This window comes from Mustela putorius, unplaced genomic scaffold (genome assembly GCF_011764305.1).
Source record: "Mustela putorius furo isolate JIRA1106 unplaced genomic scaffold, ASM1176430v1.1 tig00000127_pilon_pilon_pilon, whole genome shotgun sequence".
In the NCBI taxonomy this organism is placed as follows: Eukaryota; Metazoa; Chordata; class Mammalia; order Carnivora; family Mustelidae; genus Mustela; species Mustela putorius.
The window spans coordinates 4,010,033-4,022,960 of NW_025421288.1; the positions used below are offsets into that span (position 1 = coordinate 4,010,033).

Consider the following 12,928-nt stretch of genomic DNA (forward strand, 5'->3'; position numbering starts at 1 on the left):
GTTTTATAATCTGCCATTTAATGTTTTGCTTATGCACAGGTTTGTTGTCTAACTTCCCCCCCAAAAATGGTAACTTACGAAGAGGAAGAAACATGCCTATCTCATCCTCCCCTGTAGTCCCAGTGTCTAGGAAAGTGCCTGGCATACAAGAAGCATTCAATAAGCATTTTTGAATGAACGAGTGAGTGAGTGAATCTCACACTCCCTTGTATGTATGCCCTACACACAAACGGGCTCGACCCGTTCCTCACATGTCTCCTGCCTTTCTCTGCCCTCCTACCTCTGCTCACACCATCCCATCAGTCTGGATATCTTCCTACCAACCCCATTCCTCATTCAAGTTGCTAAAACCCGGATCAAGGGCCACCTTCAAGCCTAATGTCTGAAACCTCCCATCATTAGCAATTCTTAGAATCCTTGAATGTCAGTTCTCGGAGGTGATAATTCAAAATCCCATTTGCTGCTTCAGCTGCCCTGAGTGCTGGCGAGGGCCACAATCGTAGCAAGAAAGGCCATTTACGATGATGGGAAGGGGATGGCTGCCCTGATCTCATTTAGTCTTCTCATGTTATGAGGGGAGGCGGATAATGAGGCCTGGAGCGGGGGGTTGGCTTTTCAGGGAACAGCACTGAGAACAGAACGGTGTTTCTGGACCACCAGAATGGTGTTTTCATTCCACGGTGTGAAATTATATCAGGCTGCCTTTTCAACACCCCCCAAACAAAAAGCTGGGGCTCACACCCACTTAGAAGACTATAGAGATTGTGAATTTTAAATTTAAAAAATATATATTCAGTGTATTATTTTTAATCTTTCTTTTCCAACAGACTTCTGACCAGATTAATTTTATATGCAAACTTCTGTCAAAAGTCTCCAGTTTTATTTTGCGGTTTACCACCAAGCTAAAAAGTATTTTAAATATAAGAAGAAGAATTACCAGCTGAGGGTTGCTGGGGGTGGTGGGGTGAGGAGAGGGTGGCTGGGTTATGGACATTGGGGAGGGTATGTTCTATGGTGAGTGCTATGAAGTGTATAAACCTGGCGATTCACAGACCTGTACCCCTGGGGCAAAAAATACATTATATGTTAATAAAAAGAATTTTTAAAAATAAAAATAAGGAAAAAGAATAAAAATTTTAAGAAAGAAGAAGAAGAAGAAGAATTGCCAATGACCACAGTCCTGGGGTGAACACTCCCTTCTTGCCCAGGTTCTATTTTTCAGGGCACAGACCCTCTAAGCCTTCTGTAGTGGAAAAGTCATCAAGTCACTTTGGTTTTTGTAATAAGAAGGGTGAAAAGGGAAGATGGAAGAAAATGAAAACCTATTTCCCACAGACTAAATGTGTCCCCCCCCAAAATTCATCTATTGAAATCTATCCCCCAACACGATGGTGTCTGGAGGTGAGGTTCTGGGAGGTGATCAGTCATAAGGGTGCTACAAAGAGACCTCAGAGAGCTCCGTGCCTTTCCACCACGTGAAGACACAGGGAGAAGATGGCTGTTGATGAAGAAGTGGGTTCTCAACAGACGTTGACTCTGCCAGGGCCATGATATGGGACTTCCCAGCCTCCAGAACCATAAGAAATAAATGTTTGTTGTTTACAGGCCATCCAGCGTATGATTGTTTTGTTCCAGGAAACTGAATGGACTAAAACAATATTAACTGCCTTTTATGTGCCAGAGACCACGCAAAGCCCTTGTAGACATTACCTCATGGAACCATCAAAAACCTACGGGGTAACTTTAAACTTTTTTTTTTAAAGATTTCATTTATTTATGACAGAGAGATAATGAGAGAGGGAACACACGCACAGGGGAGCTGGAGAGGGAGAAGCAGGCCCCCCCGCTGAGCAGGGAGCCCATATGGGCTCCCCACCATCATGAGTCCTTCCTCCATGAGCAGTGAATGTCCAGGCATAGATTCCCAGAAACTGTTTGACTCAGTGTCGGCTCCAGTTGGCTCCCTGATAACTTCCCCAGGAAGCCAACCAGCCTTGCCATGATCCCAGGACCCTGGGATCATGACCCAAGCCAAAGGCAGACGCTTAACCAACTGAGCCACCCACGTACCCCCCGAGGCAACTGCTTCTCTTACCCCATTTTACAGATAAGGAAACAGTCCACTAATGAGTGTGGGGTGCCCCAGATCTTTGCTCTTCTGAGTTTGTTCCTTGGACCAACGGCATCTTGCCAGAGGTCTTTCAGAAGCAAGATTCTTGCGACCCACCCTGAACCTACTGAATTGATCTGTGTTTTAACAACGTCCCCCAGTTATTCTTCTGCACACTGAAGTTTGAGAAGCACCAGGTCTTGATGACACAAACAAGAGAAGGGCTGGGGTTCAGACTACGCCTGGCTAACTGTGATCTTAACAGAATGGACAGCAGAGACAAACATCAAGTTAAGCTATCACTAACACAGGTTAGACATGTCAATACTACATTCAATTTTTTGCCTACTCTGATACGTATCCCTTCCAAAGTCATCCGCAGTGTAGAAAAGAGACAATTTGGTGACCTGAAAGGAAGCAGGTCTGGGAATCAAGAGAATGAAGACAACCAACTCAGCCACCACTTAGCAATGACATTAGGAAAGTCACTTACTCCCCACCCACCCCCCCAAGGCCTCACTCCCTTAGCTAGTGAAGTGAGAAGGTAGGAGCACTCTTCTCCAGCTCAATTATGTCCTGTTTTCCATGCCATCGGGTTGAGCGGCCTGGTCTCCTGCCACAATCAGAGTGGAAACCACTTCCTTCTCCAGCCTGCAACATCTATCTTTAGTCACTCCTTTGCTAATTGCTGTGTTGCTTTTCCTACACATAAAAATAGCTTATTAGCACATCAAATAACCACCACCTTCCAGGGGACTGACAGCCTAACAGCACCCCCAACACAGAGCTTGCAGCCAGCTGGATCCTAAGTATATGGTATACGCAGGGGATTCCAGGTTTCATCCCGGAAACTAATTAATCACCATATTGGTTCATCCTTTTTCCTAAGGGCAGGGGTTATATCCATGCTCTTCAATCCTGACACCTTGCGATGACAGTCCCCAAGCTCTGGATCACTGTTGTCCCTGCTACCAAAGTCCTTTCTCTGCCAAAGAGACTGGACCCAGCCCATCTAGAGTGAAGTCTGGCTCACTCCTCTGACCAGAGGCCACTTCATCCCCATCAGACAGGAAGATTTCTTGAACTTATGGACATATTCCAGACCCAGAAGAAAATTTGCCAAATCTCTGATGCCCTTAAATCTGGCCCAGATTTTCTCAGAGACCGGAAGAGAAGTTTCCCCTGAGTATTTTTATAAAGCGGGAAGTCTGAGATTTGATTGTTCATTGAATCGGTACATCCCCACCATCATGAGTCCTTCCTCCATGAGCAGTGAATGTCCAGGCATAGATTCCCAGAAACTGTTTGACTCAGTGTCGGCTCCAGTTGGCTCCCTGATAACTTCCCCAGGAAGCCAACCAGCCTTGCACAACACCATCCAGCCAGAGAGACTTGAAGACAGTTCCCAGCACAAACACTGAACAAAGCATTTCGGTGCTATAACATGATGGGTCCTACTTACAAGAATCTCAGAAGCGCCCCCTGGGTTCTGACTCTGCGGTTCCCAAGCAACAGCTCTAAGAGGACGATGCTATTTGGTCTGAGTCAGTGGTTAGGAATCTTCGTGCTCATCAATCCTAGTTCATCTCTTCTGGCACCAGTCTTCGACTTCATCTTACCGAGCTCTTTGAAAAGTGATCAACTGATCAACCAAAAATCAGTGGTTTGGGTTTTGGTTTTTTTTTTTTTTTTTCTGCCTTACTTCCTGCCCTTTCTTTATCCAGGGGTTCGATCATTCCAACAAGTACCCTTTGAGCACCTGCCATATTCCAGGCACCGGGCTTACAGAGATGTGTAAACACAGCCCCTACTTTAGAGCAGCTACCCATACGGCAGAGACAGACCAGCACACAGAGCTAGCATCATGAGGCCAAGTCCCAGTGCCCTGGGGACATGAAGAGGAGGAACAGCACGCTGGCCAAGAAAGGTAGTTCAAGCAGGTTTGGGGAATCCATTTCTGATTATCCTCTGTCCATATAGGAGGCAGCCTTGAGTAGGCAAAACAGGTGTCACATGCCTAAATGATAAAGTACGAAATGGCCCTGGCCAAGATATCCACTGAACACAAATATTGTCTCTCTCAAATGGCCAGGTTTGCAGTTACTCAGACAAGAAAATAAGTCCTGGCTTAGCTTTGAAGGCGGGAGTCAATGCCGGACATTGTAAGCCTAACAGACCCAGAGATGAACCTGTGACTTCAGCCCGTACCTCAGCCTGCCCGTGGTCACTCCATGGTGCACACCAGAAGACGGCTGTGTGCCTCCATGGCCTCCTGTCTTTCCCCTGCAATGATGCTATTATTCACCATTAAACTCCAACAGAGCCGGAATCCCTCGTACATGATTTATTGCTCTGTCCTTATCACCTAGCATGGGTCTGATATAGGGAAATAAAAACATATTCATTTAAAAAGTACATGGAACAAAATACTGGATCAGTATTCCTCAAAACTATCAGGGTTATCAAAAACAAAGTCTGAGGAACTGTCCCAGCCAAGAGGAGCCTCAGGAGACATGATGGCTACATGCCACGAGGTATCCTGAGTGGGATCCTCAGAACAGAAAAAGGACATTAGGTCAAAAATGAAGCAGTCTAAACAAAATTCAGATTTAGTTAGGAATAATGTATCAAGAATGGTCCATGAATGGAGACAAAAGTGTCATGCTAATGTAAGATGCTAATAATAAAGGAAACTGGATGTGGAGTATATGGGAACTCTCTGTATTATATTAACAATTCTTCTAAAGCTAAAATAAAAGGTGTCATAACAAAAATATGGATAATTATCCTCAAGCACCTTTGGGTCCTCCCTCTACCTGGCTATCATTTTTCTGTCCATCATTTTTCTGACCCTCACTAGTTGCTCTACATATTCTTTTTTTTTTTTTTAAGATTTTTTTTTAAAGATTTTATTTATTTATTTGAGATAGAGAACACAAGCCGGGGGAAAGGGGAGGCAGAGGGAGAGAGAGAAAAAGGTTGTCCATGAGCAGGGAGCCTGACACGGGGCTCCATCCCAGGACTCTGGGTGATTCTGGATGAAGGACATTCTCTCTTTTCTAATCATGGAGCCCTGAGACATGCTCTTGCCTGGCAGTGGGAAGCATGAGTTTTAGTCCCACCTCTGCCATTTTCCCACTGTCTATTACTCACCTACCACCTACTCAACGGAAGGTAAGGTTCTCCATGTTGCTCCATGAAGACAGGAATGATGTCAGGTTCATCTCAGTATCTCCAGCTTCTGAGACAATCCAGGCACATAGTAGGCACTGAACAAAAAGTTTATTGAGTGAATAAATCCCTGACCACTGCTTGAGACTCTCGCAATCTCATTATAATCAGTCAGCTCAGGGTCTCTAAATCTCCTTTATTGTCATCTTGATTTTACAACTGTCTCTGGCATTGCTCTCAAGGACCTCTGAAGCATTTGGTCAATAATTCACAAGAGTTGCACCAGCTGCACCAGACCCTACAAGCTTCCAATGGCTTGGAGTTCAGACAGAGGGGTATCAGCTGAGAAAGGCAGACATCCCGTCTGGGTCCTGTCATGCTATGTCATCCTGGCACAGTCTTCCCAAGGGATCTACCAGCCCCGTGTAGCTTCCTCCAACAAGAACAGTGTGATTGGACCAGAACTCCCACCCTCTGTCTAGGAGACCCCAACATATATCTTTAGGAAACAGTCCAAGCCCAGGCAGGGGGAGACAGGAAGCCATCCTCCCCAAAAAATCCCTGGCCCCAGTGTCTAGTGACCTGGACAATAGTCCCAGGCCCCAATCTGCTGTCATCCAGTCTCTGGGACCTGGACAAGTTTGTCTCGGTGCCTCTGCCTGGCTCCTGTCCCAGAGCTGGTGCAGGTGGCAGAAAGCACAGATGAGGGGCGTTCTGGTTCCTCACAGGGGCTGTGCTCCTTCTCTTTTGTGGGTAATTCCTCTGCACAGAGCCTTCCACCACCAGCAGCACCAGCCCCCCACAGGCACACTCTCTGAGGTCTTGTCCTGACACCCTGCCTGGACTCATTCCACGGTGTCCATTAACCCTCGGAACACCTGGTATGCTCCCTTCTTAGAGCTTACTGCTTAGAATCGCCCCCTCACGGTCTCCACCAGCCCGCACCCTGCTGGGTCCTGTTCACCGTCTGATCCTGCATCCACCACTCTGTCTGGCGCAGAAGTAGTAAGGACGGGACGAGGAAGCACGCTGGGTGCCTGAGTGAAGACCTGAAGAAAATTGCGGACGATGAGTTATTAACTGCTCTGCAAAATTACAGCTTTTTGGATAACTTACCTCAAATTCCCCTGGAGGATTGGTGAAGGTTTTGGGGTGGTTTTTTTTGCTTTTTTTTTTTTTTAACAGCATCTGTAAAAAAGGGGGGGGGCTCAAATAGCTCATTGTTGCAGTTGTAAATTCCTGCTGGGTTTCCTGGTGTGCTTCCAAAGACTGAAAACAAGCACTGACACCCTGTCCTCCAGCTCCCTCCCTGCCGCCCCCCACTGAACCCCTCACTCTCCTTATCTCTCTCTCTCTCTCCACATTCTCTGTCTCTCCCCTCAGTCTCTCTCTGTCTCTGTCTCTTTTTCTGTCTGTCTGTCTCTCTCTCTCTCTCTCTTTCTCTCTTTGTCTCCATTGCTCTCTCCGTCTATCTCTCTGTCTCTCTATCTCTCTGTGTCTTTCTCTGTATCTCTCTATGTATCTCTCTGTCTCTGTCTCTCTCTCTCTCATGCATTTCCCACCATTTCTCTCCCCATCCTGACCCAGTCCCTGTGCATTGAGCACCCCCCTTGTGGGCCAGTACCTTACACGGGGGGCTTCACTCCCAGTACCCGGCACCGCCTCTCTTGTACTTTGGGAAAGGCAGGGACCAAGAGCTCAGGCTTCGGGTGTGGACAGACCCAGCTGTCCCAGGCCTCGTTCTTCCATGTACGGGCTGTGTAACCTTCTCAAGGTATGTGACTAACATCTCTGAGCCTTGGCTTCCTTCTCGGCAAACTGAGGTGAACATACCCCACTCAGAGCATTGCAAGGATTCAATGAGATAGTGCTTAGAAGTGCTTAGCACACACCACGCTGAATCACAGTAACCATGGGCTCTCTCGGTCTTGTCTGTTCTACTGTGGTGGTTGCTTTGGTGACACCCACTGACACGGTTATACCCGAAATCTGCTTGGGAGATGATGAGCACCTCTGGACTGAGTGTTTCCCCCCAAGGATGGTTTCAGACTCTTCCTCCTCCAAATCAACAACCACCCAGAGCCCCGTTTCCTCTTGTCTCTGACTCGCTCCTCCTTGGTGTCCACCTTCATTTGCCCACAGAATCTGTGTGGATGCGGACATCCCCGAACCTAGCCTCCCCCAGAAATCATCTGAGGAGCTTTTAGAAGTTAAGAACACCCAGGGTGAGCCCAGGAGAGTCGGATTCCTTAGGTCTGGGGTACCGCTCGGGAGTGAGCGTTTGCAGACATTCAGGGTCACCGATCCAAGGCCAGGCACCTGAACTTCTTATCTAAACTGAGTGGTTCCTCAAGGGACAATGAATTAGTGAATTGGTGAATAAATGAATGCTAGCATTTTCCTACATGCCTGTGCTCTGGACTCCAAAACGTGTGCCCATTTGTCCCACAGGTTCTCAGAACACAAAAACTGAGCTGCCCCCTGCTCCCCGCCTTTACTTCCTGTGCCTCCCCTGGTCTCCGTCCCCACCTGTGCCCTGCGCTGTGTCTGTCGCTCCGGGTTCTGCCCGCCTCCCCCACTCCCTTTCCAGTTTCCCACTTGACTTCCCTTAGCTCCTACTTTCCTCCTGTGCTCCCTCAGCCCACACCACCTCCCACTGGAACACTTGCAAATGGGGGACCTTAACTCATCCCAAGACGTCTGTGTGAGCAGAGGCTTTGGACACAACAGTTACACAAAACAGATTTATTGAATGAACCGCAGTGACTAAGAGGGTCAGAAAAAAAATAGCAGAGACATTCCAAAGAAGGGGCTGGGGTGAGGGAGCCTCCCCACTCTGTCCAGGACAACCAATGAGTTCCAGGCAAGAGGTCTCTGGGGTCCCCATGAGGGCCTCCGAAGGGCACCCTCGTCCCTTCTAGATCTTCTAGATGTTTCCTCCAGCTTTAACCGCATACTTTGAGGAGAGCCCTGGGCTGAGAAAGGGAGTGTACGGAAGATTCTGGCCTGTGAAAGGGAGACTAAGCTGCAAGGGGTCTCTTCCTTTCTCCTCCTTCCTCTGCTCCCAGAGCTGGCGCCATCCCAGGGACGGTCAAGCTCTCCATTGACACCAAGCCGGGCTCTTCCTGCCTCCATGGCGCAAATCTTGTCCTTCACGTCCTGTCCGGAGTCCTCCAAGAACAAAACCTGGAATATACACACCCTGCCCCCAGCTCACAAAGGCCTGCCGTCAATTTGGTCCTTGAGGCCTCGCTGGTGGCATGACGTCAGGCCCTCAGCCTTGCTGCAGCTGCTCAGGGTCACCGTGCCCAGCCCCCCAGCCCAGCAGGAGAGGCCAACGGTGATCCTGAGGGTGAGGTGAGAAAAAACCCACCCGGCGCTTTTCACCCCAGGCAAGAACGCCACAGACCCTGGAAAAGTGAGAATGGCAAGGAACACACTCATCAAGTCAGAGCAGGGTGGGGAGGCGTGGAGAAGGGGCCACGGGAAGCTCTAACCCACCTCCTACTTCCCTCAGGGAACTAGGAAGGATGCGACCCAGCACACTGAGTGTCCCCAGGCCTTGGGAACAGATCTCCCCAGAGGGGCTGGCCCCCAGCACTAGCATAGACTTCTCTCTTAAAGCACGGACCTGCCGTCAGGGCCCCCAAATCCAGTGGGGGCGGGGTGGACTCATTTTATTCTCATTTTATTCTCTATTGCCTCAATATGCCTCCCTCCCCCCAAGGATATTGTGTGAAGAGTGGTGAAGCGGTAGACAGTAGGGGGGTAGTTCACCCAAATGACGCGTGACGCTCTTCCATGTACACACACACGCACACACACATGCATGCACACACACATAAATCTTGGCACCCAGATGCACCAGTGCTCAAGAAAAGTGTCCTGGCTGGGGACGCCAGGCGTGGTGTGGAGGCTTGTAGGGGCTAGAGGGATGAGGAATCGGAGAGGGAAGCCAAGCAGCATGTAGACTAAATACAGACTCCCTTCTTCCCCGGCGTTCCCTTCCCAACTCCCCACTCCTCTATGACTCCAAGGAGCCAGCCGTCCCAGCACCAACCCCACAGCCTTCCGATGGACGCAGGGAACAGAGGCTGAAGAGAGGGTCTGAGGAAATCTGCAAAAAGCTCATCTAATTGGCTTCTGGGAGGGGCTGCAAGAGGGGAGACCCCTTCTGGAATCCTTAGTGCCTGAAAGTGAACTGATCCAGTTTGCAGGAAAGTTCCGCAGCTCCCAGCTGCAGAGCGTGGAGCTAACTTGGCTGACACCAGCCCTCCCTCACCAGCTGCCCGCCCCACCCCACGAGGTCCCCCGCTGCACTCCAGGGAGCCCAACAGAGCTGGGGCCAGGGCCATGTGTGCAAGCTTCAGGATTCTTAACCCTTAGGAGCCCTACACAACCAGGAAGCCAACAGGGGAGAAAGAAGGGATTGAGGGAGGGGATGTGCTCCAGGAGAGGGGGTTGGAGCCAGTAGGTAAGGATTCGGAGCAGAAAGTGCAGCTAAGAGGGCAAAGCAGGGGCAGGGAGAGGGGAGAGAACATTAGAAGAAAGGAGGGAAAAGAAAAAGCTGGAGATCCAAGAAAAAGAGTGGGGGCAACACATTTCAGTTGAGCCAGGCTGACCTCCCCTGTTTTATACAAATGGGGAAACTGAGGCTCCAGGGGGTTAAGAGACTGGAGCAAAGTCCCTCTCACAGATACCGAGTGGCCCAGCGCCAGCGCGAGTCCGCCGGACTCAGTCTCCTTCCACTAAACCACAAAACTCAAGGAGGAAGGAGGACCAGGGGGGCAGGGAGGCAGGGAGCGAGGAAAAGGGTCAAATGCAAGGGAGAAGGTGCTATCATGCTACCTGACTTTCAGAGAGCAAGGGCAGAGGCCAGGGTGGGGCGGAGGGCACCGGGCTCCTCTCTGATCCCCCTAGCCCTAGTCAACCACGAGTGTCTCTTGGCTGTAGGGGATGGACTTCTCGTTCATCTGCTCTCCACCCTTTCCGGAATTGGGGCCGGGCCCCTGGCTGTGGCCGGAAGAGTAGCTGGCCGACTTCTCGCCGCTGCTGCTGTGCGAGGCGCCCCGGCACCTGCTCCGGCCGCAGCACAGCATGGAGGTGCAGGCTTGGCGGAAGCGCGGGTCGAAGAAGGCGTAGAGGAAGGGGTTGAGGCAGCTGTTGACGTAGCTGATGCAGGTGCAGTAGGGGAAGACGTTCATGAGGAAGATGTCGAAGTCGCAGGGCCAGTGCAGCAGGCTGCCCAGCATGTAGAGCGTCTTCACCAGGTGGTAGGGCATCCAGCAGAGCGCGAAGGTCACCACCAGCACCACGATGATGCTGAGCAGCCGGCGCCGCTTCCGCAGGCCCTCGATGCGCTCCTTGCGGAAGTGGCCGGCGATGGTTTGCGCGATGAAGAAGTAGCAGGTCAGCATGATGGTGAAGGGGACCACGAAGCCCACGGCGGTGGACGAGACCCCCAGGCCCACCTCCCAGGCCCACTCCGAGCTGGAGGCGGCCACCATGGAGTAGTCCATGTAGCACTGCACCCTCGTGGTGTTCTCCAGGTCCCCGGTGGAGCGGAACACCATGACCGGCACGGCCAGGAGCGCGGCCAGCACCCACAGGCCCGCCGTGGCCGCCGCCCCGCTGACCCGCAGCCTCAGCCGAGCGTTGGCCACGGGCCTCACGATGGCCAGGTAGCGGTCGAAGCTGAGCCCGGTGAGGCAGAAGACGCTGGCGTACATGTTGACGAAGATCACGTAGCTGCTGAGCTTACACGCGAAGGTGCCGAAGGGCCAGTCGTAGTCCCGGTACGTGTACGTGGCCCACAGCGGCAGGGTCACCACGAAAGTCAGGTCCGCCACGGCCAGGCTGGCGATGAAGATGTCGGCCGAGCGTCTCTTCTCGCGGCTGCTGCGGAACACGGTCCAGAGCACCAGCCCATTGCCCGTGGTGCCCAGGAGGAAGACCAGCAAGTAGATGGCGGGGATGAGGGCCCCCGAGGACTTCCAGTCCGAGTACTCGCACTCAGACTGGTTGTCTGCCCCATAGTAGTTGTCGAAATCGCCAGCCTCCTCCATGCTGGGCATTGGAGAGAAGACGGGCAGGGGGTCCTTGGGGTCCCAGCTCTGTGGCTGTGGCACCAACTCAGCAAGGGCCCCAAGCGGCTGGCCTGGCCTGAGCCTCAGAGGGCAGGCGAGAAGGGCTGAGGGTGTCCAGAGCCCTTCCCGGCCAGCGAGCGAGCGGCAGGAGCTGCGGCCGGCCGGATTCTGGAGGATGCCTGCTCCCGCAGACTTCCCTCCACCCTCTCCTGCCTTGTCCTGGCCTCAGCTAGGACACTTCCTTGCACCCTCCTGAGTCTCTGTCTCCTCCTTGTCTGGTCACTCCCCCCTCCCACCTCCAGACCAACCCCTCACTTGGAAGTCTTAAGATCTTTAAGTTACAGCCCACTTTTTTTTTTTTTTTCCCCTCCTTCTTCTCCCTGGGCAAGTGGACCACACTGAGCCCTGCGTGCTGGGCAGAAGATTATCTGGGGTTCGCAGCAGCCTGCTCTCCTCCTGGCCCCGCCTTCACCCTCTGGCTACCACCCACCCATTCCCCAGCCTCTAGGCCTGGCTTCCTCCCGCCTCTGGAGCACGCCCCCCCCCCCAGTCCTCCCTACCCTCCCACTCTCACCCCCTCCCATCCACTCTAAATGGGGCAAATTATGCAGATTGGAATCCAGCCTGAGCTGGAGCCAGGACGGTTGGGGGAGGCAGGGAGGGTGTGAGATTTCGCAGGATGCTCCCAGCACCTGGCAAGCCCTCCTGGCCAGCAGGTCTGGCCCCTCACGGCTGGCCCCCAACCCCCTCCTCCTGCCCTCCCAGCCCCCCCCCACCCAGACCAGACTTCACTCTTCCCCTCACAGTCACCATCCTTGACTCCTGCACTTTGACCCCCCCTTTGGGAACATTTATGGTTTACAGACACAGTTAAGGGGATTTCTCTACAATTCATAAGCTGTTGGCCGACTGCGGTTTGCAGACAGCCTACGAAGTTTTAGAGGGTTGAGGACAGAGTCCCAGGAGAAAGAAAGCCCAGACAAAAGTCATGAAGTCTGTGGGGAAACTGAGGCCTAAGGAGGTAAATGTCCTGCTTAAAGTCACAGGATGGATCTCGTTACAATTCTCTTGTTTGTTTTTCTTCTTCTCCAAGCACCTAACAGGGCTTGCCGGATGATAGGTGATCACTAAATGATTGAGTGAGTAAAACAGATGGGTGAGCTGGGGGGTGACTGAAAAGAAGGGGTCATATGCGCTAAGGACCTAGGTGCATTTCAGTCTTTGGGGACCATGTCTCTAGGAGACCATGCAGCCAGGGGAGGGGGCAGAGAAAGGGGTGGTCACTGAGGGGCTGCTGTGGGTACAGTCGCCCACACACTCACTTTGCCCTGTCTGCTCATCTTTCCAGGAGCTCTGGGCAGGAAAGAGGGAAGGTACACAAGACATGATTTTTAAATATAACCCCCAAGAGTGGAGAAGTCCGTCTAAAGTTGAGCAGGGATACGACGGGACAAAATCAGCACATAAATCATGGCCCCATCCAAAGCAAAGGGCTTCTAAAACCAGAATTCCTGGTCTCCAAGGAGGGTTGTTCAGAAAACCTTCTGCAGGGGTTTTTAAG

At 51.7% G+C, this 12,928-nt stretch overlaps 1 protein-coding gene across 1 annotated transcript; it reads right to left on the minus strand.

The window, feature by feature from the left end:
* Positions 1-8,011: 8,011 nt before the first annotated feature.
* APLNR (apelin receptor) lies at positions 8,012-11,815 on the minus strand. The gene has a single exon (XM_004777567.3). The coding sequence runs from the start codon at positions 11,353-11,355 to the stop codon at positions 10,204-10,206; it is 1,152 nt and encodes a 383-aa protein (XP_004777624.1). The 5' UTR covers positions 11,356-11,815; the 3' UTR covers positions 8,012-10,203.
* Between the last annotated feature and the right edge of the window lie 1,113 nt (positions 11,816-12,928).

What these genes read in the sequence shown, in the direction of transcription:
- APLNR (XM_004777567.3), bottom strand. Translation starts at nt 11,355, where the DNA reads ATGCCCAGCATGGAGGAGGCTGGCGATTTCGACAACTACTATGGGGCA.